Source organism: Ornithorhynchus anatinus, chromosome 19 (assembly GCF_004115215.2).
Source record: "Ornithorhynchus anatinus isolate Pmale09 chromosome 19, mOrnAna1.pri.v4, whole genome shotgun sequence".
NCBI lineage: Eukaryota > Metazoa > Chordata > Mammalia > Monotremata > Ornithorhynchidae > Ornithorhynchus > Ornithorhynchus anatinus.
In genome coordinates this window covers 15,400,918-15,427,736 of record NC_041746.1, presented here as the reverse complement: position 1 = coordinate 15,427,736, position 26,819 = coordinate 15,400,918, and the positions used below count along the sequence as shown (strand labels likewise).

Below are 26,819 nucleotides of genomic sequence, written 5' to 3'. Positions count from 1 at the left end.
CCAACAGGAGCGGCTACCTTTTCCCCTCCTCACCAGGAAAAAAGAACCCTCTCTTTCTCCTCGGTCCATAGATCATCTCTCGATATGACCGAGGAGATGAATGCTGTCCTTGTCCAATCTTATCGGCGTGGCAGACAGTAAGAGTCCGCAGCTGCGAGGGATGAGCCCAGCTGTGGGGTCACTGTGAGGATCAAGTCACTTCACTTCTCTGTTCCCTCATCTATAAAATGGGGATTAAGACTGTGAAACCCATGTGGGACAGGGGTTCTGTCTAACCCTATTGGCTTGTATCCATCCCAGGGCTTAGCACAGTGCCTGGCTCCTTGTAAGCACTTAACAGACACCACAGTTGTCATTTCTATTATTATAAAGTGTTATCAGAGGGAATCTCCCGGGGCGGACTTTCCCTTTGTTCAAGGTTTCTGAGATTTGTCCCGCCTCAGCGCCATGCGCCGTAGAAAAGAATGCCGCCTTCACTGACCTCAGGCTATATTACAGCTGACAGCCTTTCTTTTGGGGGACCTTCTCAGGGCTCCAACCTGCACCACGTGGAGGTCTTCCCCTTTATCCCAAAGGGATTCCCACAAGGGACTGGCCTCTTCTTCTCCATCGGGAACTCTGAAGATTTCTCTCTGTGCTGTCCTTACCTAGTAGATGGGCCCCTCGTAGTAATAAACTTCCCGGAGCCTCTCTCGCTAGGGGCAAGTGGAGCCATTTCAGTGGGCACCTTCGTCGCCAGGAGGGGTGGAAGACTGCCACCTCTCCTCCCTTGGCTGGTTTATTTGTGCTCCCTGTGGAGCCCAAGCCATTTTTCATTAGCATTTGTGAGCTGTGCATTAGCACTAGTGAGAAATGCCCACAGAGCATCAGTACAGAGAGTTAACACAATCAGGATGGTCGGAAGGCTGTTAATTCCTCCAGCCCCTGGTCTCAGTTATATCAGGGGTGTTTTTGACAGCTACTTAAATAAGGTTTTTCCCTATCTTTTGGATGGGGGAGGGGGCGGTCGTGACCCAAAAGATCCCTGCCAGTGTTTGACTTTAGGTTTCCCTTGGGAATGCAGGGGTGGGGGTCACTGTGTAGAGGGGAGAGACATGGAAGGAAGGAGAGTAGGGAGGAAGTAGAATGGCCTAACGGATAGAACCAGGCCTGGGAATCAGACGGACCCGGCTTCTGATTCAGGCTCCGCCACTTGTCCGCTCTGTGATCTTGGGCAAGACTATTCACTTCTCTGGGACTCAGTTATTTCATCTGTAAAATGGGGATTAAGACTGTGAGCCCTATGTGGGACATGGACTGAATCCAACCTGATTAGCCTGTATTTACCCCAGGGCTTAGAACAGTGGCTGGAACATAGTAAGCGCTGAACAGATGCGACACTTTTGCCCCATTGAAACCCGAAAGACTGGGTTGGAGAGGAGGTCGTCACAATTCTCGGTGAACACAACCTAATGTTCTGTCAGGAAAGAACATCAGAATATGCTATAGGATACGGTGATAGACGAGATGAAGGCGTTTTCTAATACCGGGCCTTGGCTCAAGCAGCCTAGGGGTTAGAAATGTACCTGGGGATGTGGTTTGTCTAATAATAATAATTGAGGTGTTTAATGGCTTACTGTGTGCCAAGCATTATTCTAAGCACTGGGATAGATACAAGCTAATCAGGTTGGACACAGTCCATGTCCCAAATGAGGCTCACAGTCTTCATCCCCATTTTACAGATGAGGGAACTGAGATGCAAATAAGTTGTTAATCTATGGTTTTTGTTAAGCGCTTATTATGTGCCAAGCACTGGTCTAAGTGCTGGGGTAGATACAAGGTAATCAGGTTGTCCAACGTGGGGCTCCCAGTCTTAATCCTCATTTTACAGATGAGGTAAATGAGGCACAGAGAAGTGAAGTGGCTTGCTCAAGTTCACACAGCAGACAAGTGGCAGAGCCGGGATTAGAACCCATGTCCTCTGACTCCCAAGCCCGTGTTCTTCCCACTAAGCCACGCTGCTTCTTCTACCTTATCACCCCTTGAGCACCAGTCAAAATAGTTGAAAAAGAGGCTCAAGAGACCCAGTGGTTTGTAGCGGTTCTTTGAACTGGAAGCACCACTTCTTTCCCCATATACTTCGGTATTAGTGTTGCTTTGCTGCAAGTGGATTCGTACATTCAACTTTGAGGCTGCGTTCCTGAAAATGAACTCTAACGTGAGTAGGTATTAATGCGGTGTAATAGAAGATTGGTATTAAATTGAGATCTTCTGATTGTATTACTGACGGAATGTGCTTTCCCACTCATTCCCACACACTTTAAACAGCGATTTCGTCAACCTAAGAGGAGAGAGACGATGCTGAAGCCTCCGTGTGTCGCGCGGTCCCCTGGTCTGGGTTGTTTGGGGAATTGGAAGAGCAAAATTGGACAGGCTGGGCTGGCAGTCAGTATTGCCAAGACCCCTTTATGTGCCAATGCCTACTTTCTCCCAGGATCGTAATGAGGATCTCCAAGGCCATCTAGGAAGTGAGGAAGTAAGAAGAACAGTAAGAATAATGATAATAATAATAATAATAATGATGATGATAATAGTGAAGCAGCATGGCCTGGTGGAAAAAAGCAAGGTCCCAGGAGTCAAAGGAACTGGGCTCTAATCCCAGCTCCACTACTTTTCTGCTCTGTGACCTTGGGCAAGCCACTTAACTTCTCTGTGCCTCAGTATCCTCATCAGTAAACTGAGGATTAAGTACCCCTCCCTCTGACTTAGACTGTGAGCCCCATGTGGGACAGGGACTCTGTCCAACCTGATTATCTTTGATCTGCATCAGCATTTAGTACAGTGCCTAGCATATAGTAAGCTAAGTGCTTAACAAGTACTGTGACAAAAAGGTAAATTTGTCAAGCGTTCACACTGTGCCAAGCTCTGTACTAAGCACTGGCATAAATACATGATAAATCATACTCAGTCACTGTTCCTCTTGGAGCTCGCATCCTAAGAGGGAAAACGGGTATTTCACCCCCATTTTACAGATGATGAAACTGAGGCCTAGAGAAGTTACGTGACTTGCCCAAGGTCACACAGCCTGCAAATGGCAGAGCCAGGATTAGAACCCCGGTCATCTGACTCCCAGGTCTGTGCTGTTGCCACTAGTCCCCTTTCTCGGGGGACATTCTTAAATGGGATAAGAACCCCCAACCCCATTTAAAAAAATGACTTCTTTTTCTTTTCTGGGCCTATTGAAAATGTATCTTCATATCATAGTACCTCTAAAGTGATAAGACAGTTAAAAAGCTAGAAGACCTTGTTTGTTCACCGTAATTCTGATCGGCATATTTTCCCCCACTGATTTTTACAAAGAAGATGTAGGATATCGGGTGTCTAATTTCCGAGGAGTGACAGCGTAGCCTAGAGGAGAGACCATAGTAGGCCTGGGAGTCAGGAAACATGGGTTCTAGTCCCAGCTCTGCCACTGGCCTATTGAGTAACATTGAGCAAAACACCTAACCTCTCTGGACCTCACTTTTCTCAACTGTGAAATGGGGAGAAGGTAGACGATGGGACTGGGACTGCATCCTGTTGGATAACCAATCGATCGGTGGCATTTATTGAGCACTTACTATGTGCAGAGAACCATACTAAGCGCTCGGGAGAGTAGGGTACAACAGGCTTAGAAGTCACATTCCCCGCCCCTAATGACCTTAGGCTCTAGAGGACTGTGGTCTATATAGGCTATATAATGTTATATATGCCCCAGCTCTTGACACACAGTTTGAGCTTAATAAGGGTCATAGTTATTATCATTTACAGCTCTAGGGCTGCCAGGGAGCCCAAATCATGGCAGAAGATTCTACTCTTCCCTCAGGGGAGGAAGCCAGAGTTCATAGATTTCATCACTGTAAAATGGGGATTAAGACCGTGAGCCCCATGTGTGACAGGGACTTTGTCCAACCCGATTTGCTCATATCCACCCCAGTGCTTAGTACAGTGCCTGGCACATAGTAAGCGCCTAACAGATACCACAGTAGTTATTTTTATTATTATTTTTATTTCCTTAGTGGTAATTTCTGGTACTTTCTGTCACCTGACCCCTGCAGTCAGGCACTAGGCGTTCAGTCAGTGTCCACTGGAGACCTGACTAAGGTGGGTGGTTTTGGCTGTCACAGTCAGAAGGGCCTGGGTTCTAATTCCGGCTCCACCACCTGTCTGTTGTGTGACCTTGGCCAAGTCACTTCACTTCTCTGGGCCTCCGTTACCTCATCTGTAAAATGGGGATTAAGACTGAGTCCTACCTGATTACTTTATATCGACCCCAACACTTAGAACAGTTCGTGGCACGTAGTAAGTGCTTAACAAGTTCCATTAAAAAAAAATACCAAATTGGCAGTGGTCTCCAGTGGAAACAAGGTCTGGGCAACAAGGAATTAATTCAAATGAGGAGTGTGTAATGAGAGAGGAGCTGAACATCTGAAATGGGAAAATCCCCATAAATCAGTCTGTTTTTGGTTTTCCTTTTTAGCATTTCTGTGAGCAGAGACAGCTTGCAGGAAGCGGTCTCTCAGCAGCTGGCGTTTTCAGCACTTTAGCGAAGGAGGGATTGCAGTAATTGTAAATTCTTCATGTTTTTGATAGGAAACAGTGTAAAATCCTCTCATTTTAGAGTGCCACACGACTCCGAACAGAGTAGTTTTAAAGAGAAGCTCGACACGAGGCCAAAAGGAATCAACAGCGTGGGGAGTCGTCTGCTTTTCGCCGCACATTGGAGCGCTTGCTGTCTTCCTGGCTTTGGGCGCGCTTGGGCAGCGGATCCTTGAATGACTTGGAATTGTTTTCACAGACTCGACGTCGCCCTGGAACGTCCCCCAGGAGCTGAGTGCGTCTCCCTGGAGATGCCCTCCTCTTCTAGGCCCTGGCATGACGGCTGCGTGGCAGCTTCCCAGCTGTGTCCGGGCTGGGAATCATCTCCCACGCCGCCACCTCCGTGGGTCCTTGTTACATCACTCGGCAGCCGGTGGTGATGCGCGTTAATGTGGCTCGTTCCTCTTCTCTCTTTTGCAGATCTTGGCAAGAGATAGCTTTCGACCGGCAACCAGCATCCTTCATCCGAATAGTCGGAACACACAATACTGCAAACGAGGTAGGAGTCTCCTCTTAGGAATCACTGAGCTGGTCCGTAGGGGCGATTATTTCGGAGTGAAACAGGAGGACCCTCCCGTTGACTAGGGGCCTGTTGTTCCAGGGGCTCAGCTCAGGATAAAGTCAGCCCTTGGTTTTCACCTTGGAGACACCCTGGCTTTTCACTGGGAGCTGAACTCGGCACCCCTTCGCTGAATCTTCTCTTGCTCTTCACAGTAATCATCGGGGTGTTTGTGAAGTGCTCACTATGTTCCAGGCACTGTATTAAGCGCTGGGGTGGGTACAAAGAGCCCGGGCTTGGGAGTCAGAGGTCGTGGGTTCTGATGCCGGCTCCGCCGCTTGTCAGCTGTGTGGCTGTCGGCAGCTCACTTAACTTCTCTGTGCCTGTTACCTCATCTGTAAAATGGGGATTAAGACCGTGAGCCTCACGTGGGACAACCTGATTACCCTGTATCTACCCCAGCGCTAGAACAGTGCTCTGCACATAGTAAGTGCTTAACAAATACCAACATTATTATTATTATTACAAGCAGATTGGGTTGGACACAGTCCCTGTCCCACTTGCGGCTCACAGTCTTAATCCCCATTTTCCAGATGAGGGAATTGAGGCACAGAGAAGCTAAGTGACTTGCCCAAGGTCCCAAAGCAGACTGGTGGCAGATCCGGCATTAGAACCCGGGACCTTCTGCCTCCCAGGCTCCAGTGCTCTATCCCTTAGGCCACGCTGCTTTTCTTGATAGAATGCAGGACAAGGCGAGGGCACTAAGAGATCCTCCAGTGCAGTCCAGTGCTTTGCACACAGTAAGCGCTCAGTAAACACGATTGAATTGAATGACGTCTTTGCGGTCCCTGCAGCAAACCCCTCAACGATCCCCGGAAGAGAGAGATCTCATAAGATCCGGGCAGGGAGCGTGTCTCCCAACCTTGTTACATCCTACTCTCCCAAGTGTTCAGTACTGTGCTCTGCACACAGTAAGCACTCAGTAAATAGCACCGATTGATTAGAACTATACTATAACTGATACTTGGGGCTGGGGTTGAAGTGAGTATTACCTGCAGTGTACCAAATCAATCAGGCCCACGTGAGACAGGGACTGTGTCCAACCTGATTTGCCTGTATCCACCCCAACGCTTAGTGCAGTGCCTGGCACATAGTAAGTGCTTAACAAATGGCACAGTTATTATAATTATCATTAGGGTAATATTTATTAATGCTAATGGCAAAGTCAGAAGTTGATTCCGGGTCTCCTGAGTTCCAGACTCGTGCCGTTTCCACTAGGTCTCACTGCCTCCCTATCGGATTAAATCTAGGAAACGTGGCTCAGTGGGAAGAGCACGGGCTTTGGAGTCAGAGGTCATAGGTTCGAATCCCAGCTCTGCCACTTGTCAGCTGTGTGACTCTGGGCAAGTCACTTAACTTCTCTGTGCCTCAGTCACCTCATCTGCAAAATGGGGATTAAGACTGTGAGCCCCACGTGGGACAACCTGATTCCCCTGTGTCTACCCCAGCGCTTAGAACAGTGCTCTGCACGTAGTAAGCGCTTAACAAATACGAACATTATTATTATTATTATTAGGCTGGGTTTCAGTGTGGCTTGGACCTGTTTTAGCCAGCCCTCTGCACCAGAAACTGTGACATGGTAACACTTTAATATAACAGTAATAATAACGATAATCAGTGATATTTATTGAGCACTTACTATGTGCAGAGCAGTGAACTAAGCGCTTTGGAGAGTACAATAAGACAGAATTAGCAGACACGTTCCCTGCCCATAACAAGCTTTACAGAGGGAGGGGCGTGGGTCCGCGAAACAGTGTAATTGCAAAGACATCATAAGGAACATCGCCCATTACTTCAATTGTAATTATAAATACACAAAAACAGAGGCAGGAAGTTTTTGCCCTCAGGCCTCCAGGCTTCCGGCGAAGAGGCAGAGAGCGGTGTCAAATCCAGCAACCTCCAGGAAGGGAATTCCACCTCCACTTACCTGAGTCTGGGTCGGATCCTCTCCAGACAGGTGGAGCTGACAGGGGGACGTAGAGGGGAAAGGAAAAGCCACTTTGCTTTTAGACAACAGAGCGGGTCGATATCGGAGCGATGCTCTTAGACAGCGGAGGTGTGTTCGTTCCGTGCTGGCCGTGTTTACATCGTATCCATCTCTGAGTTCTCCCTTTGGATTAAAAGAACATGAGTGCCGGTTTACTCAGATCAGATAGGAAGGATATCAAAGCAAAGAAGAAATAATGCTTAGCATCATCAAGCTGGAGCCTCTGGTGGGCTATAAAGTTGTTTGAAGATGTCTGGACGTTTTGGCGAGCTGAGAGAAGGAGCGTGGATAGAGCGTGGGCCTGGGAGTCAGAAGGACCAGAGTTCTCATCCTGGCCCCACAGCTTGGGCAAGCCACTTCACTTCCCTATCTCTCAATTCCTTTATCTGTAAAATGGGGATTAAGACAGTGAGCCCCATGTGGGACAAGGACTGTGTCCTCCCCGCTCTGCTTGTATCCACCCCACCTCTTAGCACTGTTCCTGGTAGCTAGTAAGTGCTTAGAAAATACCATAATTATTATTATTATTATTCAAAATGGTAATCTTAGCTTTAACAGTTCTGTGGCTGTTTCTCAACTATCTTGGCAGGTTCAGGAAAAGTGGACTGTGGCCATATTGAGGCCAAGGAAAGCCTAGGTTTCAGATTTTCATATTCTTCGCCTCCCCGTGCTTTTATAATGTTTTAATAGTCATGCTGATGAGGATGAAGAAAAAATAATTCCGAGACTTTTCTATATTCTTAGCACAGCCCCTCCTTGGTTTTCGTGCAGTGACGGTGACGGAAACTGTCATAGCTTAGTAATAATGGTAATCTTGATTAAGCAGCTACTCAGATGTGCCAAGCATTGTGTTAAGTTCTGGGGTGGAAGCAGGACAGTCGGATTGAACGCAGTCCCTGTCCCAAACGGTGTGGGAGAGGGTATATAGCTGTTTTATCCCCATTTTACAGATGAGGAAACTGAGGCCCAGAGAAATTATCTGACTTGCCCAAGGTCACATGGCCAGCTAATGGCAGAAGTTGATCCCGGGTCTCCTGAGTTCCAGACCCTACTTTCTCCACTAGGTCACACTGCCTCCCTACCGGATTATATCTAGGCTAGATTTCACTGTGGCTAGAAGCAGCGTGGCTCAGTGGAAGGAGCACGGGCTTTGGAGTCAGAGGGCATGAGTTCGAATCCCAGCTCTGCCACTTGTCAGCTGTGTGACTGTGGGCAAGTCACTTAACTTCTCTGTGCCTCAGTTACCTCATCTGTAAAATGGGGATTAAGACTGTGAGCCCCACGTGGGACATCCTGATTCCCCTGTGTCTACCCCAGCGCTTAGAACAGTGCTCGGCACATAGTAAGCGCTTAACAAATACCAACATTATTATTATTGGGCACATTTTAGCCAGCCCTTTGCACTAGAAACCGCAACAAGGTATCACTTTAAACCCCTATGAAAATGGTGATAGCTTAAAAGCCGAGACTCCTAAATCTTAATGCATGGCTAGAAGGTACCTGATGTGAAAGCACTTGAACATTTCCAAAAATAGCAATCTCCAAATTCAAGATAAAGTACTAATAGAGAATCAGCCTGGCCGAGTGGAAAGAGCACGGGCCTGGGAATCCGAGGACCTGAGTTCTAATCCCAGCTCTGCCACATGCCAGCTGCTTGACCTGGGACAAGTCACTTAACTGCTCTGTGCCTCATTTACCTCATTTGTAAAACGGGGATTAAATCCTACTCCCTCCTCCTTAGAGTGTGAGCCCGGTGTGGGGCGGGGCCTGTATCCCACCTGATTAACCTGTATCTACCCCAGTGCTTAGGGCCGGGACTGGCACATAATAAGCACTTAACAAATATAGTAGTAGTAATACACATTTTAGAGGTTAAACATCATCCCGTGTGAATGAGTTGGGTAGTTGAACCCCCATCTAGCCCTCTGCCCACCCTTGAGGCCTCAACTCGTCACTCGTTCCAGCCTGGAAGAAGAGTGAGTTTAAGAGGTGCCCGTGAGCTTGGCAGCCATTTTGCTTCTTCCCAGTGTGGGAAGTGCCCTGCCCTGTGAGCGGAAGGGGCCCAAGTCCAATAGCTGTCCAGGGAGCTCAATTAGGATGGAAAAAACCAAAGATCAGCCAAAGAATATGCAAATGCATCAGGGTGAAACTTTTCTGTGACCTTCACAAAGCCAGACTTCAACCAGCCGGCTACTAGGGGCCTCAGTGAGGAGCCTCAAAAGCAGAAACGGATTGCTATTCCTGCTTAATTGCAGGCTTCCACTTTTGCTTTTCCCTAGCCTGTCGGTGTCTTTCCTTCACAAAAAGGGTGGAAATCAACCTGCTGAATATTAATTTCCTCAGATTCCCCAGCCAGAACTGAAGCGACTGACGCCTTGTCAGTCTGTAGGGGTTCAGGTTTCACCATCACCTGTTTCGGCCTGATCTCGGTTTCATCCCTCTCCTCTGGGAAGTGTATGTCTGCTTCTGGCATCTGTCTCTCATCCCCTCTTGTGAGACCTGAGCCCAGGAATGCTTAGTTTCTTAGAAATGTTTTCATCTTCAGTTAATACGTTCCCCTAATACTTCTCTTTAAAGCCCGGATTCTTTCTTTCAGTGACCTCCTGTTCCTTGTGTTCTTAATCCCGTTCTTAGCATTCATCTTTACTTAGGGTAAAATTTTCCTCTCCGTCATTGTGTTTTATTTCCTTTCAGTCCTTCCGACACTCACCTCTCCCATTCTCTCCTCAGTTCGGGTTTGTAATTTTCCTCACGTCTGATCACAATAATAGTAATTATAGTATTTCTTCAAGTGCTTACTAAGTCTCAAATATCAGAGTGAGCACTGGGCCAGATACAAGTTAATCATGTCGGACACAGGCCCTGTCCCACATGGAGCTCACAGTCTAAGTAGGAGGGAGAACAGGGATTGAATCCCCATTTTACAGATGAGGACCTGGGTTCTCATCCCAGCTCCGCCACTTGTCTGCTGTGGAGCCTTGGGCAAGTCACTTCCCTTCTCTGGGCCTCAGTTACCTCATCTGTAAAATGAGGATTAACACTGTGAGCCCCATGTGGGACGCGGACTTTGTCCAACCTGATTTCCTTGGTATCTACCCCAGGGCTTAGTATGGCGCCTGATACTTATTAAGTACTTAACCAACACTATAAAAACAAAAAAGGCAAACGAGATACAGAGAAGCAAAGTGATTTGCCCAAGGTCACACAGCACAGAGGTGGAGGAGCCAGGATTGCAACTCAGGTGTTCTGACCCCCAGGCCTGTGCTCTTTCCACTAGGCACACTGCTCCTATATTGCAGGGCTGTCTCTTCTCTACCCAGGAATTATTTAGCTGCTTCTTCCCCCACACGAACTCTGTGTGGTTCACTGTAAGCGCACATATCGCTAGGTGGCAGGCACATGTCAGTCTGCTTCCTAGCACTCTCAACCTCCCATTTTCCCTTTCCCTCTATTGTTTTAGAATCGGGCACCCCTGTGCCCGCTACCAGAAAAGCCGACCTCCCTGGGTGTTCCCTCGATCTCTTTACCGGAGTCTCGGTTCCAACTTAGCAAAACCCTGGTCACTTAGCTTTGTTTATCACGGGGGCCTCTGTGGCGCTCAGAAGGAAGACCGGCTCCTTTCCTCCTCTTTCCCTCCGGCCTCTGCCGGTCCGGAGCGCTGACCTGATCAACAGGTCCGCGGGTACCCGTCAGTCCGTCCGTTTCTCTGGGGTAGCCTGGAGAATTTTCGGCTTCGGTGCATTGTTCTCGTTTTCTATTCCTCTCACAAACTTCTCTTGTCAATCTCCTATCTGCTCCTAATTGGATGCCCTCTGCATTGATCGAACGCAGCCGTACCCGGGGCCTAAAGGGGACCGGGAAGTGAGTGGGTCTGATGAAAAGGAAAGCGGCCTCTCATTTCCGTGACCTTTCTGTTCGAATCTGTGGGAACCCATGTGTTTGAGTGTTGCTGCCGCGGGGAGAGATTTTGTTCTCTAGGGCCGGGGGCAGAGCGAGCAGGAGGCGGGGATGGAGGAGGGGGAGGAGTGAATTACAAAATCTAGGCAGGGTTCTGTGGGCCGTTTAGAATTTGTGCTATCGGGTGGGTTTTGATAACTCATCATATGGCAGATTTAGCATATCTATATTCAAGCCAAAATGGAGTGAGAGTTGAATGTTAATAGCTTAACTGCTCTCTGTCTGATTGAGAACTCGAGGTTCGCTTCTGTAAATGGGGAGTGCTTGGTTTTGAGCTCCTCCTCTAGACTGTAATCTTCGTGTGGGTAGAAAATGTGTATACCAACTCTTGTCGTCGTTCATTCGTTGATACATTGTCGTATTTACTGACCGCTTACCGTGTGCCGAGCACTGTACTAAGAGCTTGGGAAAGTACAGTACAACCATAGACAGTGACAGTCCCTGCCCACAGTGAACTTTGTTGTTGCCATTTTGTACCTAGTAAGTGCTTTAAGAAATGCTGTCATTATCTCAATTTCCTGAATTTTGAAATAAAAACTGGGGCAGATACAATATTATCGGGTTGGACACAATCTCTATCCCTCATGGGGCTCAGCCTTTATTCTCCATTTTACAGCTGAGGGAACTGAGGCACAAGTAAGTTGTCCAAGGTCACCCAGCAGACAAGCGGTGAAGACGGGATTAGAACCCAGATCTTTCTGACTCAGAGGCCCGGGCTCTATCCACTAGGCCACACTGCTTCTCACTAGTGTGAGAAGAAGATGCGATGGGCGTCAGTTGAAAAGCACCTGGGCACCATGAGAATAGGAAAAGGAGTCCAGGGCTGAGTCCGTAGTCATGACAGGAGCAAGACTCATAAAGCTAACCAGCCAATACTGGCTGCAGGAACCTCTATTACGCAGCCCCCGACAACCGGCACACCAATAGGATGGAAAAGTCAACAGTCGCTGCTTGAAATGCCGCCCCCGCCCCCTCCCAGCCCTCTCCCAGGACCACGCGTGCCTCAGCTGGCAGCCCCAGCAGAAATTATTTACTGGACTTCTGACAGGGTTGTCACAGGCTGCAGGCTCCCGGCTCCGTCCCGGTTCCCATGGAAACAGGTTGCTGTGGTGAAAACGGGGAAACGGCCTTTTTTAAAAATAAATAATCATCCCTAGTGTGGGAGGTGATTGTTTCCTAGTCTCGTAACCCCAGTTCCGTCTCCAGCCGCTCTGGGTGCCGCAAAGCCGGCCCCTGGCAGACACCGCCGAGGCCGAGGAAGCGCTTCTAGTCACCAGGACTTTTGGGACACCAGGCCCCTTAGTTCAGTCTCAAGGGGCAACTTCAGACAGGCAACGCTCAGGACTGTGTGAGAAAGAGAGAGAGAGAGAGAGAGAGAGAAGCACCTACTTAACACGCAATTATTTTCTAAAGGGAATTATTTTTATAAGCTTCTTCACCCTCAGCAGCTCTATATATGAACAGGATGAGAACCTTTATTGGAAAATGAACACTTGGATGGGGTTGCAAAAGAGGACGGGGGCATAACACTGAGTACATTAACACAGGCGCACACGCACCCACACACTCTCTCACTTTCACTCACTCATTCTTGGGTGAGCGCAGGACTCTGCTTTTCCTAGCACTAAACCGGCCTGAGGAAAAGAGTCACCCAAAACGTAAGGAGGGAAGCCCAGGGGAAATAGTCCTGAGCTGCGAGCTGGCAAGTTTCCCGACCCAGGTCAGCAAACTCCCAAGGCGTTCCCGCTGCTGGAACGAGCATTTGGAATTGAATTGGAAGTGAAGCTGCTGCTCCCGGCAACGCAAATGTAAAGTGTGCCTTATATGCAGGTACTGCCCCGCTGTTCAGGGTGGAACCAAGTCCAAGGCATTGGGTGTAGCAGAGACAAGGGAAGGAGGAGTCAGGGTGAAACAGTGGGAGCCTAGTGGATAGAGCACAGGCCTGGGAGTCAGAAGGACCTGGCTCTGCCACTTCGCTAATGTGTGACCTTGGGCAAGTCACTTCACTTCTCTGGGCCTCAGTGACCTCATCTGTAAAATGGGAAATGAGACTGGGAGCCCCATGTGGGACAGGGACTGTGTCCAACCCGATTTGTTCTTATCCACCTAAGCGCTTAGTACAGTGCCTGGCATATAGCAAGCGTTTCATAAATGCCACAATTATTTTTGTTGTCATTATTATGAAACCCAAAGGCTGCCCATTTCTCTTGTGCCTATCTGGAAGGAAGAGTAGTGTGGCTGCTATTAAGTCAACTGCACAGTGGGAGGATGTCATCTCTCTTTTGGCTGTTGTATTTTGAAAGACAGACCAAGAAAATACCCTATCAGTAACGTAGCCGTGAAGGACAGGGCATGCTGGCCTTGGGCAGAATATAGTGCCATCCTCAATGGGGCCTTGAAACATTTGGCAGTCTACTTTTGCTATGTGGTGTGTGTTTCGGTCCGGTTTGAGCATGATAGATAGGAGGAGGCATTTTCAGATGGAAGTGTCTTTTCACGCGGTCATATTTTTACAGTTATCACAAGTTATAAAGACTCAGCGGGAAATGCCTAGTAAAGAAATCCCCAGGCTCAGAAGTAGCGTGGTCTACTGAGTAGACCATAAGATTGGTAGTCAGGGGACTGGGGTTCTAATCCCGCCTCTGCCACTTGCCTGTTGTGTGACTTGGGAAAAGTCCCTTCACTTCTCTATGTTTGAGTTTCTTCATCTGTAAAATGGGGATTCCAGTACCTGTTCTCCCACCCACTTAGAGTATGAACCCTTGTGGGAAAGGGAATGTGTCTGGTCTGATTGTCTTGTTTCTACCGTAGCTGTTAGCACAGTGCTTAGCAGAGTTAACAAATTATTATTATTGTTATTATTCTGATTATTTATCATTATCTGTATTCGTGTTATCCTATTCCACCAACAGCACGTACTCATTGGTAACAGTGGAGGAAAACATCTGCCAAATATTTGGGCATCCAAGAAACCCTAAAATAAACATTGATTTTTAGCTGCAAGATTTATTTAGGCAGTAGACTGAAAATGTTTATTGGGGAAAAATAAGCATTCAGAGGAGATGCGGAAGCAAATGTTTGTTTGTGGAACAGAGGCTTTATTCTGGAAATGCCTATTATTGTAGCCATAACATAGTCTCAGAAAGAAGGAGAATTTAGGCCCTTCTGAAAAACCCATCAGCTCTAGGATTTCAGTTTCTGAGGTAAAACTGAAGCCACACGTCATTGTGGGGGTGGAGCACGTGCCTACCAACTCTGTTGTATTACAGTCTCCCAAGTACATTGCTCTGCACACAGTGAGCGCTCAGTAAATACCATCGATCGATCAGCAGCAGCAGCAGGACCCATTTATTCAGTGGGTGTTTGGCATCCTTCTAGACGTAGGGAAAAAAAACGGGGAGAATGAAAGCTATCATAATTTAGAGGCCAGGCCTGCCTGTCTGATTTATGAACAGATATCAGGGAATGATGGGTATCTATTCTAGAAAGATATGTCAGAGAGTAAATGCAAGTAGGACGTTAGGGTGAGAAATCTGATTTGTATTGGTTGGCACAAAAGCAGTAGGGGAAAATTACTCAGCAGAAACCAGGAAAGCGAGATAGAGTCATTGATCAACACTTACCGTATTTTCCCAAATTTTGGTGCAGTTCATGGAAGACTCCCCAGTTTACTTGGAAAAAAAAATGGCAATGATTTCTGCTTTTAAAAAGCTACCGACATAACAGATAATTAGCATTTGAGGGATCCCTTTATTGAAAGGCAGGGGACAGATAAGTCTGATTACCGAGGAAGCACCAAAGCATCGTATACATCACATTGAGAAATGGAGAGAAAATAACAAACCAGGCCCCCCTTCCCCCCCAGAAAAATGGAAGGAATTATGGCACTGAGAGGAAAGGCAAAATCCTAATAAAAGGCAGCCAAACAAAGGCAGAGATTGCGAATAAAGCTGTTGAATTCATGTACACGACTATATTCTAAATTAGTCTCTGCTCAGGGAAAACATCCAGGGGCTATTGAAGACTGTTGAGTGAAGATGGTCGCTTTGTGTGCAGTGGCAGTCAAAAGGGCTAATGGGATACACAGTCACAAAAACGGGGAAGAGAAAATCATGCAGAAGCGGCGATAATGGTTTGCATGAATCAATAGTGTATCTGGACCCAATCTGCCTCTCATTCCTTTTGGTCACTTCACTTCAAAAAGGGGCATTGGGCAGCCTGGCTTCAGGAAGGAAGAAGTTCGATTTCACAAGAGGGAAGAGGATGGAGGGCGAAGGAATATGCTAAGGGTTTTGTAGAGGCCATTAGGGACTCCGAACACTGTGACTCGGTCTCTTTCAGTGCCAAAATATCCAGGAAAAACCAAGGACATTGGCAAGAGTGAGTAGAGAGAAATCCCCGCTTTCCAGGCTAGAATTTTTTTTCTTTGTCTGTGGCTTTAAAGGATAAGCTCTTTAAGGGTCGGGGCTGTGGCGAGATCTGTTTTCGTGGTAATTTCCACAGTTCTGGGCAGTGAAATTTACCTGTCGAGTGTGCATTACGGCTCTAATGTGGGATCATCAGAGCATATCACTTTGTGCGTGTAAAAAAAAAAAATTTACTTACGTTGTTGGGTAGTGTGTGCAGACCTGGTGCTGTTTTCTCTTTATTTTTTTAGTGGTATTTGTTAAGCACCTACTATGTGCCAGTCACTGTTCTAAGCGCTGGGGTAGACACTAGATAATCAAGTTGGACCCAATCCCTGGCCCACATGGGGCTCACAGTCTTAATCCCCAACTGATGGATGAGGGCACTGAGGCCCAGAGAAGTGAAGTGACTTGCCCAAGGTCACACAGGAGACAAGTGGCGTAGCTTGGATTAGAACCCAGGTCCTTCTGAAGCCCAGGCCCAGGCTCTATCCACTAGGCCCACGCTGCTTCCTGTGATCCCCAAAGCTGGATCACGATGGTCCTGCCCTAGGAGTTCAAACTGCTTTGGCTGCTAACTGATGTGTCTTTCCACCCTCCTCTCTCTCTCTCTCTCTCTGTCCATCTCTCTCTTTCTCCCCATCCCCGCGCTCCGCAGGTGTTCCACTGTGTGCACTTTGAGTGTCCAGGACCGAGCTGCCCGCCAAAGGAGGAGAACCGAGAAGAAGCAGCCCCCCCAGAACAGAGCCCTGCAGGCCACCAGCAGCAGTTAGTCCCCTTCCTGCCCCAAGCCTCAAGCGCCAGCTCTCTCCACTCCCTCCCTGGCTCCTCTTCACGATCCCACATCCAGCACCAGTAAAGGAAGGAGAAGACCTCCGTCACGGCCCAGGCAACACCAGAAAACCCTGACCCGTCTCGGGCCGTGAATCGCTCACCGTCTCCCGCCCCGCCAATTCCGAAGGGACCAGGCCCGGCTTTGAGCACCGAAATGGAACGGGCGTCTTCAGAGGACAGAAAGGGGGCTGCTTCAACTCACCTCAATTTGTTTGAACCAGGCTGGTCTCCGGGGAGAGAAAATGGGGTCTTCAATCTTCATCAAGTTCACCGTTACCACCCTACCTCTCTAATCTAAGCAAGGCAAAGGGAGCGGAAGGAAATAATAAGACGGGCCCATGTTGGAATTCAGAAATGGCATAGGAACACTAAGAATGGAAAGAGAGTACATTAAGTATTCAGTTCCCCGAGACATCCTTCAGGAAATGGGCTTATGGAGGGAGTGGATTTTTACAGGACACATTGCCTTAGCAACTAAATTATTTTTTTTTTTAGTGTATCCTCAATTTAGTGAATTATAGGCATTTCAGATCCCTTTGTAAAGCTCAGATGGCAACTCATTTTTAAAATCCATTTCAACCCTAAAATCTCTTCCCCGATCATGAACGGTGAGATTTGGAGTAGAGAAGGAAGAGATCTCTTGGGAGAGGGTGGGGGTATCTTGTCCATCTTGTACTCTGAGTTCACGAACAGCTCTCTACAGCACCTGGCCCAACAACGAAAATCCTTTGAGGAGTCTTTGAGAAAACACAATAAGGAAATCAATCTGCGGGCACTGTAGTTAATAATCACTTGAATTGCTGAGTTATTAAACTGTCATTCCTGAAATGCATCCAAAGCAGGAGAATGGTTTTCGACTTGGAAGATTGTCAAGTAAAGAGTAACAGCACCTGCTAATTTAATGGTTATGTATGTATGTCTGTCTCTCCCTCTCTCACATCCTCACTCTAATCATACATACAAACACACTCACTCTGGTTTGGCTGAAATTTCCACAGGAATTACTGTAAGTTAGCAACTCTCCTCCTTTTGTTTAGCAAAGCAGAATTACAGCCCTGCCGCCGCTGATGAGTTACAGAAATACAAAACGGGGGAATTTGCAATCAGGGTCGTGGGTGTTGGGAGGTTTTTGGGATTTTTTTTGTCAACTACAATACCCTATGGGGGTTTAAAAAAAAAAAAAAAGCTGGTTGAAGAAACCTTTCTTCTCATCTTCATAGAAATGATCTCATTTGACTATGTTAGCCTGATGGGGGTCTGTTTTTATCTCTTGCTTAGTAATTTCCATTCCAGTGTTAACTACCCTTTGTAACTTGATCAGATTATTGTCTGCTTTTTCGCCTATCTCAAGAGTTTTCCTATTGTTACAATCAGCTCTCTCTCCAGTCGGAGTGCCCCTCACTAAAGGCTCCACAATGTACTGCTTTTGCCAGGATGGGAAGGATAAGCTGTGCTTTGGACACTTATTACGAAACATTCCAAGGAAAGGCTTCTGAAGAAGGTCACTTGGGGAGAAGATACAAATGTTTCAATCCAGGTAGAGGACAGTATAGAGACAGACTGGATTTTGTGGGTTTGGGGTGGTTTTTTTTGTCGTCTTAAAAGCATATTTGCCTATAGGAAGAGCCAGGAGGTCATATTTAGTTAATACTAATTATGCCTTTCTTCCGGTTTAACTTAGAGCAGAGTGATATATCAATATTGAAATAGCTCACGAGGTAGCATCAGACTGCGTGATTAAGCCAAAAAGGTTTTCCTTCTGTTTGAACAAAGGTTAGCTGAGAGCAGATATGCAGAAATCCGGAATAGATATAACATGATTGCTGAGCAGGGAGAAGGGAAAAAGATTACCCCTCTTCTGTTGCCTCTCAGCTGTTTCATCCGTTAATTAATAGCGCCTGTAGGAACCGAAGAGTGGAGAGTCTTTTGGGTCCAAGTCACTCCTCCCGGTCCCAGCTTCCGGGGTGGGGGGGCGGGGGGGAGGGGGTGTCTCTGCCTTCGTCACCCCTTTGCCGGTAGTCGAGTCAGGTGATGTTCAGGGAAGCTGTGAGGGTGCGACACGGAGCCCGTTCGATGCTCTTTAACAGATTCTCTTGTCTGCCCCTCTCAGTAGTAGGTAGTGGCCTTCTGCCATACAGGAGCGTGGCAACCCTTACCTGCCTCAGCAGGTAACCTCGCTTGCCAATTAACATGAAGGATTCCTGTACACTCAGCAGTTCTCCAGGCGTCCTACAATCAAGCCCCCCTATCAGGATACGAAACCAGGTTAGTCCTTTCGAATGTGCGGCTGAGGCGTCTGTTTGGAAATTGAGGTGCCCTCCCCCGGTGAGGCCGGGAGGCGGCACGTCCCGACCGGGTGGCCCCATCTGGGAGGCGAAGGTCACTCAGGGCAGACTACTCCAGCTCTTTGATAAGTTGGTAGGCCTTTGCCCCGCTCAGCTCCAGGGGGACAAAGCACTTGGTTTTCACCTCCCTCTTCACCACCCTTCTTTTGACTCCCAACAGGCCTAGGGAAAGAGGAGCCAAGGCCAACCTGAGGGAGCTTTGACAATCCATCTGCTCTGCTAGGGAAAGTCTGAGGAATGAACAGGTGAGCTCTAGAAGCAGAATGATAATACCAGCTGCCCAGAGAACACCACCCTCGCCAGACTTCTCACGGCACCTTCTGGAAGTCAATGTGTGACTTGCCCATTTCCACCCGGTTTGGATGGGAGAGTATCGGAGCCCTGAAAAGTCTGAAATGGGTAGATGGTGAGTTGCAAAGAGCGGGTTTGGAGGGGTGGAGTGCCCTAACTCTCAAACCTTACTGGGGGCATCTCTTCTGCCCCTAAGTGTGTGTGTGTATGTGTACACACACACACCCTCCTTTCCCAAGGAATACACCACTCCCCCCCCCCCCCAATTTCACTGATCTCACCCTTAGATTAAAAGGTACATGATGTCCCTCCACTAAAGAGAAAATTAAGGAAAAGCTGAGTCCTCACATTTTTACAAGGGAAGTAAAATACTTCTTAGAAATGCTCCATATTATTATGTTGGTATTAAGCGCTTACTATGTGCACAGCACTGTTCTAAGCGCTGGGGTAGATACAGGGTAATCAGGTTGTCCCACGTGAGGCTCACGTTAATCCCCATTTTACAGATGAGGTAACTGAGGCACAGAGAAGTTAAGTGACTTGCCCACAGTCACACAGCTGACAGCTGGCAGAGCCTGGGAGTCGAACCCGTGACCTCTGACTCTGAAGCCTAAGCCCTTTCCACTGAGCCACGCTGCTTCCTTTTCCATGACCTGTCGCATAAACCCAGCTGACTTGTGTATGAGTACTTGGAGAGCTCTAAGTACGGTTTCCCTTTTGCTCTCTTCTGAAATCCTTTGGGAGGGAAGCCTGGGGTGGTCCCACTTCACTGCTGTTTGAGTAGAAGGGAGCAGGAAATGATGTAGAACTGGAGGAAAACCTATTTAGTCTATGAGGGGCTTGAAATGATGCTAGTGATGGAACCTGGGTGAGGACCAGGTTCTTGAGACAGGGAGCCAGAAAGCAGTTTCCCCTTTGTGTCGGGGCGGTAGGGACGGAGGAATATTTGAAGGAGCAGGCTAGAGGCCTGTTTTGCTGTAGTATGGTGAGCGGGACTCTGTCTCACCCAAAGGCGTGAAACCCCCTGAACTGGAGGCTTTTTTCCTTCTTCAAGGCCAGAAGGACGTAGATAAATGGAAGCAGGGAAGAGAGGAGCAACTGGAAAGATGAAAAGAAGGGAAGGATTCATTTGGGAAGAAAGACCAGAGGAGCTACATACGCTGCTGGGCTAAGCGTTGACTAATAGGGGAAAGAAACCTGGAAAAAATCCGAAAGGAGTACCGAAAAGGGAGGGGAGAGAGAGAGACTTTGGCATAGAATCAGCAAGCAGGGTTGGAGACCAGCACATTGAGAGGGTTCGGTTTGAGGGGGGTGCAGTCTGTCGAGGGAAGGGGTAGACCAGCGAACTGTCTGGTCTACCAGGCGCTGAACTGGACCGAGCAGGAGGTCCATCAGAGGGAGCGATGTTTGCCCGGCGAGGAAATGGAGCGGGTGACCTCTCGGGTGTTTCTCATCTCCAGCATCGATGATTCTTCCATCATGTGCTCCTCCACCAAGAGCACCGTCCCTTCCCACTAATGGGCTGATGATGAGGCAGAAAGATGCAGCACCCAAAATTATTTATAACGGTTTCACTTAGGGTAAATGTTTCCCGCTTGTGGCGATGACATGGTTTATTGATGGAGGCCCTCCTTCGGCAGAGAAAACATATAATGGGAGTCAGAAAAGATGTATGTTCTCCCCGTCGCCTGCCCTTCATTCTGACTGTTTTCCTTGGGAGAAGGAAGAGAAATCTTTGCGAGGCGGCTGGGGATTGAGGGCAGTTGTAGCGTGTCCACCGAAGAAGGTGGTTGTAGCAGTGGCCGTAGGCCGTTGGTCTGGGCAGGTGCTCTAATCGGGAAAGTAGGTGGCGAAAAGGCCCTAGGAAACGCAGAAGGGCCACCTCGCCCAAAGACTAGGGTCGTTGGATGTTATTCCGGGCAAATTCGCGTGCGTGGTCAAGGCCAGGGATTGTTCAATGGTCTGGTTGAAATTGGGGCCTCTGTCCTTTTCTTTGATTTTCTTTTCCTCCTCCCTGGCCCATCTCGGAACCGACCAGCTGACCGAACCGGGTGAAGGTCGGCTGGGTCTACTTTCCAAGTCATAGCATTTTGATCCTATGAAATGAGTGGCTGTTTCTGACCAATACATTAAAAGTATTTTATTCTTAAGAACTCGGGGGGGAAAAAGAATTATTTTCACGGAAGTGGGTGCTGTGTGCATTTAAACATTCATCAGCAAAAATGAGTTTATGAATCGGGCCAAAATCGCTCTGGGGTCATCTGATTATCAGGCTACTGTAGGAAAAGTCAAATTAAAGATGGAGAGATCGGCTTTGGCTTTCTTTTTTTTTTAATTTGGAAGACTGCAAAAGTTTGACCATTTATTCTTCCTTTTGGGAGAAAGATACTAGAATACTATCCACGGTGAGCGAGTCAGGTTTTTCTGCACGGGGAAATTTGGTAATATAGAAACCAAGTGTTCCCCATTTCAGAATGCAATTAAGAAGGTACACTTTTGACGATCAAAACGTGTTGAAAAAGAGAAAAAGGAAATTAAATCTGTCTCCTTCCAGGATTTTCTCTTCTGCAGGGTTTTCTTTTGCTTATTTCAGCCTTACCGTCTGCAAAGACAACATGTGCAATCTGAATTATAACGAGACAAGTTAATCCAAAACCGATGGGAAAGAAGCAGGAGATGGGGAGGGAGGAAATCACCTTTCCCATTGGGTAGGAGACCGGTTTCCCGACGCAGTCTGGTGCCCTCGGAGATCCGTTTATTTCTTCGGCTGGTGCAGAAATCGATTTTGCATGTTTATCCTGACAACAACTCCAGCTGGAGTTCAATGCTCATTAGTGGCACTAGGAATTAAAATGCAGTTCATGGATCTTTACCAAGGTTTTTTTAGTATTATTATAATTATAATAAATTAGAGGGTTTCCTCAGAACTCCTGTTTGCACTAAGGTCCTTCTTGTGAGGAGGAAAGGTTGAAGAGTTTTGGGAGTCATTCAAGGAAATGAAACAGCACTTTTTCCGCTTTTTTTTTTCCTGGAGATGGATAAAATCATAACTTTAGTCTCGCCTAGTCGACAAACGATATTATATGTGCCCGGGTTGTCTGCAGAGAATAAGCGGTAATGCGAGGGGTGTTGATTATTGGATTGCTCCATGTGGCAGCTAGTTTTTCTAAGCTACAGACAATGTGAGCTCCTCTCCAGTCAATAGCGGTGGGATCAGAATTGGAAGCTCATCCACCCCCTTTTTTTTTTTTTTTGGCAGACAGTGATCTTAAAGCTCCATTTCCCTCCTGGGGCAAACATCGAAACCCATTCTGCCCAGTGCAGGAGTGGCTGCTGCCACTTGAAGCATTCGCTGCTCTCCTCCCATCCCCGAGCGAGAGCTGAAAGTCCCTGATTTTTAAGCGAAATCACCAACCTGTGGGTCCTTGAGCCCCGGGAGTAGTTTGCGTTCCAACCAACGGAAGGTGGCTCTGCCCCCCTCTTTGCTCCTGGAAAGACAGATTGCAGTGGCACTCTGGCCTCTTCCCTAACGGGGCAAGTGGCAGAGACCCTGGAGGCTGCCACGGAATGAGTCCCCTGACAAACGAAGCATCTTCCCCAGAGGTGGGCTCAGGGTTTGCCCCATAACATGCCTCCTCCCTATCCCTTCAGCTTGGGTTTTCCATCAGCTTTTCTCCGGGCCACTTCACCCCTGGCTTGGAGACAGCTGAATTTGACATGTAGACTTTTGTCAGTCTTGATTTCCTGAGCACCAAATTACTCTCCAGAACTCTCCCTGGCAGGAAGATTCAAAATTGTCCAGCAGTGCATTATGGAAAATCCCTGGGAGGGTGGTCAGCCTTGTGGAGAATTTGAGGAGCCTGAGCAGGATATGGTGGGGGGAGTTGGATGGGCTTCCCTTTCTGTTCTCCTTTAATGACAGAATGGTGGTTTGGAGCAGGGGGGTGGGGGAAGGATGTAGAGTTTCCGAACCTGGAAAAGCATGGCCCAAAAGCCCACCCTGCGTCTCGATTTCTAATTTCTCTCCCGGTCAGAAACAGATGAGAGTTCTCCGGGAAGCCGCTCAGCGTGTTGGCTGCAGAGAAATACTGTCTGATAAACCAGTGTTTACCCTTTTACTAAGAAAGGATGGCATGTGGGGATGCTAATGTTCTAGCCCAGTGCAAGGAGTAGATAGATGCAGGGCAAAACTTGAGAAGTTACAGGAGGAACATAGCAATTGGACAAGTTTCTGTGACCTAGCCCTTGAGGAAGTAAGGGAGGCATTTGATTTCATGGGGAACCAGTTCCTGTCGTTCCCCCCCACCCCACGCCACTCCCTCTGTCCTATCCCTAGCTGTCCCATAATATCCCTCATTTCCCCTTGCCACACTGCCCCCACCCCTTCCCGGATTGTCCGTTTGAAGCTGACTCCCCGCTCACAGTTCACCAACCCGTGATCCTAAACTCCTTCATCCCTCCCACACTCGGCTCAAGGTTCCTGGACTCTCCTTGGGGCGCTACTTCACCATTGTTATGCCTTTTCTCACCCGAACGAGAGCTGAAATTCAGTGATTTTGCAAGAATCACCGGCCTGTGGGTCTCAGAATCCCAAGAGCATGGTGCCACAGCCTCATCCAGTCTGGGTCTGTTTCTTCCCCAAGTGCCCCCTGTAGTGGCCGGCAGGATTCCCCCCAGCCTTCAGCGTTCTCTGGGCTTGGCGGAATGGCGGACCTGACCCCTTTCGGTCTGGCCAGCCACACCAGTTCCTCCTCAAAATAGGGGAGGCGGTTTTGTACCCGTTGTGGAAGGATGGTATCATCTATAGCCATCCTTGATGCACTGGGTCTGATCAGTTTATCGTATTTACTGAGCACCTGCTGTGCATGCAGAGCACTGTACTGAGCACTCGGGAGAGTGACAGACAATAGAGTTGACGGTCCTGATCCCTGCCTTCGAGGAGCTTACCATCTAGGAGGTGAGAGGGGGTGGATGTGTTTGTTTTTACGCATCCATGTGTGCTTGTATGCACATCTTACCAGTGTCTGATGTAGTTTCGGGCAGTTGCTTTTTCTCTTCCAGAATCTGAAAAAGCACCTCAGAAGCCACCCAAGGAGACCCTTCACCACATCAGTGTAAAAACACCTGCGTCTTGTGGGCTTCTTTCTCAGCCATGTTTTTGACTTTGAAAATGGAACTTAAGCATGAATGAAAGTGCTGCGTGTCTTTAAAAACCCTGAAAATCAGCGCCCCTCTGTAAGATCCACATGAGTGCGCTTGTAGACCCGAAGGGAGGCTCTTTTATGCTTACTCTTTTGTTCAGTGCTTTCTCCAAATAGTAATCCGGAGGTGAATCCTCTGCCTTGCAAGAAACCCACAGAAAACCCCCCCGAAGCTCCTAAAAGCTCATCTAACTGCATTTTTAAGAAAAGAAAGAGGACAGAGTCTGGCGGCGGGTCCTCCCTAATGTGCTGAGGATGGCTTTTGCGACTCCATGCCTGGTAAGCTGCGGTCCCCCTGCGGAAAGGCAGTGGGAGTTTTTCCCAAGTTAATTTGTTTTGATCACATTGTCGAATTCGCTGGCCGAGCGTCGGCCCGACCAAGTGACCCCGTGGGCCTCAGCGCCCTGCGGGAACCCCCTTGCGGCTCAGCGCGCCCCATCGGGAACTTCCCGGGTGGCCGGTCCCCTCTGCCTCCCGGCATCCATTTCCTATTTATTGAATGCTTACTGTGTGCACTGTACGAAGCCCTCAGGAGAGTACATTATAACAGATGCATTCCCTGTGCACAAGGGAAGACAGGTATTGAATCCCAATTTTATAGATGAGAAAACTGAGTCCCAGAGATGTGAAATGACTTGCCCAAGGTCACATAGGCAGTTGGAGGAGCCGGGATTAGAACCCAGGTCCTCTGACTTGCAGGCCCGTGCTTTTTCCACTAAGCCGTGCTGCCTCTTAATAACTCAACTAAGTATGTGGCTTTTGGCAGGGATTCTCCCATATTTCTGTCATGTGGGACAGGGACTGCGTCCAACCTGATTAGTTTGTATCTGCCCCAGGGCTTAGAGCAGTGCTTGGCATATAGTAAGGGCTTAACAAATACCATAATTATTATTAGTAGTAGTTGTCGTACAGTGCTCTGAAGGCAGTAAGCACTCAGCATTGATCGCTTGCCTCGCGGGGGCGGAAGCCTGTTTCGGGACCCCCAGCCGAAGGGAGAGGCCCGGCCAGCCTCGCGGCCACAGCGGCGGCGGTGGTGGCCCGGGCCCTGGCAACAGCTTTCTAAGTCCATTAAGTTTAATGAGGCATTTTATCACCGAACTCGCCGTTAAACTATCATTGCGTTGCCGAGATGTGTTAACATAATTGATGTCAGTCTCCGGGTCTGAGAAATGTCTTGTTTTCGAACCGTTGAATCATCTAAACATGTGAGACACGTCCCCGGATGTCATTTTAATGGCTAATCAGGCAGCTAAAAAGGGTACCCCCTCTGCCAAGCTGGTCCTGTCCAGCAGGAGCTGGCAACGGAGGCGATCTGTACCCCGCCCTTCCCCTCCCGGGCCTTGGGCCGGATGAGTCCAGGGGCTCCTGGGCCAAACAGAACCCTCTGCCAACACCCCACGATGCTGCACCTGCTGCTGTGCCCCGCCTTGCGCCCCATGGCTCAAGAGCAACCAGAGAGAGAGAGAGCCCCCCTCCCTTATAATAATAATAATAACGTTGGTATTTGTTAAGAACTTACTATGTGCCGAGCACTGTTCTAAGTGCTGGGGTAGACACGGGAATCAGGTTGTCCCACGTGGGGCTCACAGTCTTAATCCCCATTTTACAGATGAGGTAACTGAGGCACCGAGAAATTAAGTGACTTGCCCAAAGTCACACAGCTGACAAGTCAGGATTCGAACCTATGACCTCTGACTCCAAAACCTGTGCTCTTTCCACTGGGCCACGCTGCTTCTCAATTACTCCCCTAAATAATACTGATGATTGTGGTATTTGTTAAGCGCTTACTGTGGGCCAGGTACTGTACTAAGCGCCGGGGTGAATGCAAGCAAATGGGGTCAGACACAGTCCCCGTCGCACGTGAGGCTCACATTTTTAATCCCCATTTTACAGATGAGGGAGCTGAGGTGTAGAGAAGTGAAGTGACTTGCCCAAGGTAATAATAAGAATAATAATTATGGGACTTGTGCTTATTATACTCCAAGAACTGTATTAAGTACCAGAGTAGATACAAGTTAGTCTGGTTGGACACAGTCCCTGTCCCACATGGGGCTCACGTTCTTAATCCCCATTTTACAGATGAGGGAACTGAGGCATAAAAAAGTGTAGTGATTTGTCCGAGATCACACAGCAGGCAAGTGGCAGAGCCGGGATTAGAAGCCAGGTCCTTCTGATTCCCAGGCCCCTGCTCTATCTGTTAGGCCGCAGTGCTGTGGGACTCCCAGTCACTCCCACTTCTCACCTGTAGACTTCCCCCCACTCTCCTTACCCGTGGCCAAAAACAGAGCACAGAAGCCGCAGTCTTGGCCTGTCCGGCTTGGGAGTCCCTGGCTCAGCTTCCGCAAGACGGGAAGGGGAGAGAACCCCTAGGTCTTCCAGGAGAGAGATGGGGGTGGAGGATTGCCGAGGGTGGGAAGCCCCCCAGAGCTGCTGCCTTAGAGAGAGCCCTATCAACATGCTGATCGCCTCTAGCCCCTTCAACCTGCTGAGAGCCCCGTTGGCCCTAGCTAATAGCTATTAGTGCTTGCTAATTGATAGGGGATTAGCAGTTGCTAATGGCAGTGACCCCGGCTGCTCAGGCTGCTGGGAGCCAATCCCAGTCCCCCTGTCTCCAGCCCATCT

General features: G+C 48.5%; 1 protein-coding gene across 3 annotated transcripts in view; it reads left to right on the top strand.

Annotated features, from left to right (window-relative positions):
- BTBD9 (BTB domain containing 9) overlaps positions 1–17,262 on the top strand; it is a 260,533-nt gene extending 243,271 nt beyond the window's left edge. For all 3 annotated transcript variants that reach the window (XM_029047292.2, XM_029047291.2, XM_029047293.2), the window contains exons 10-11: positions 5,038–5,116; positions 16,185–17,262. In XM_029047292.2, coding sequence (XP_028903125.1) covers positions 5,038–5,116; positions 16,185–16,385 — 280 coding nt within the window. In that variant the 3' untranslated portion in view covers positions 16,386–17,262. The remainder of the gene's footprint in view (positions 1–5,037; positions 5,117–16,184) is intronic.
- Positions 17,263–26,819: the final 9,557 nt, after the last annotated feature.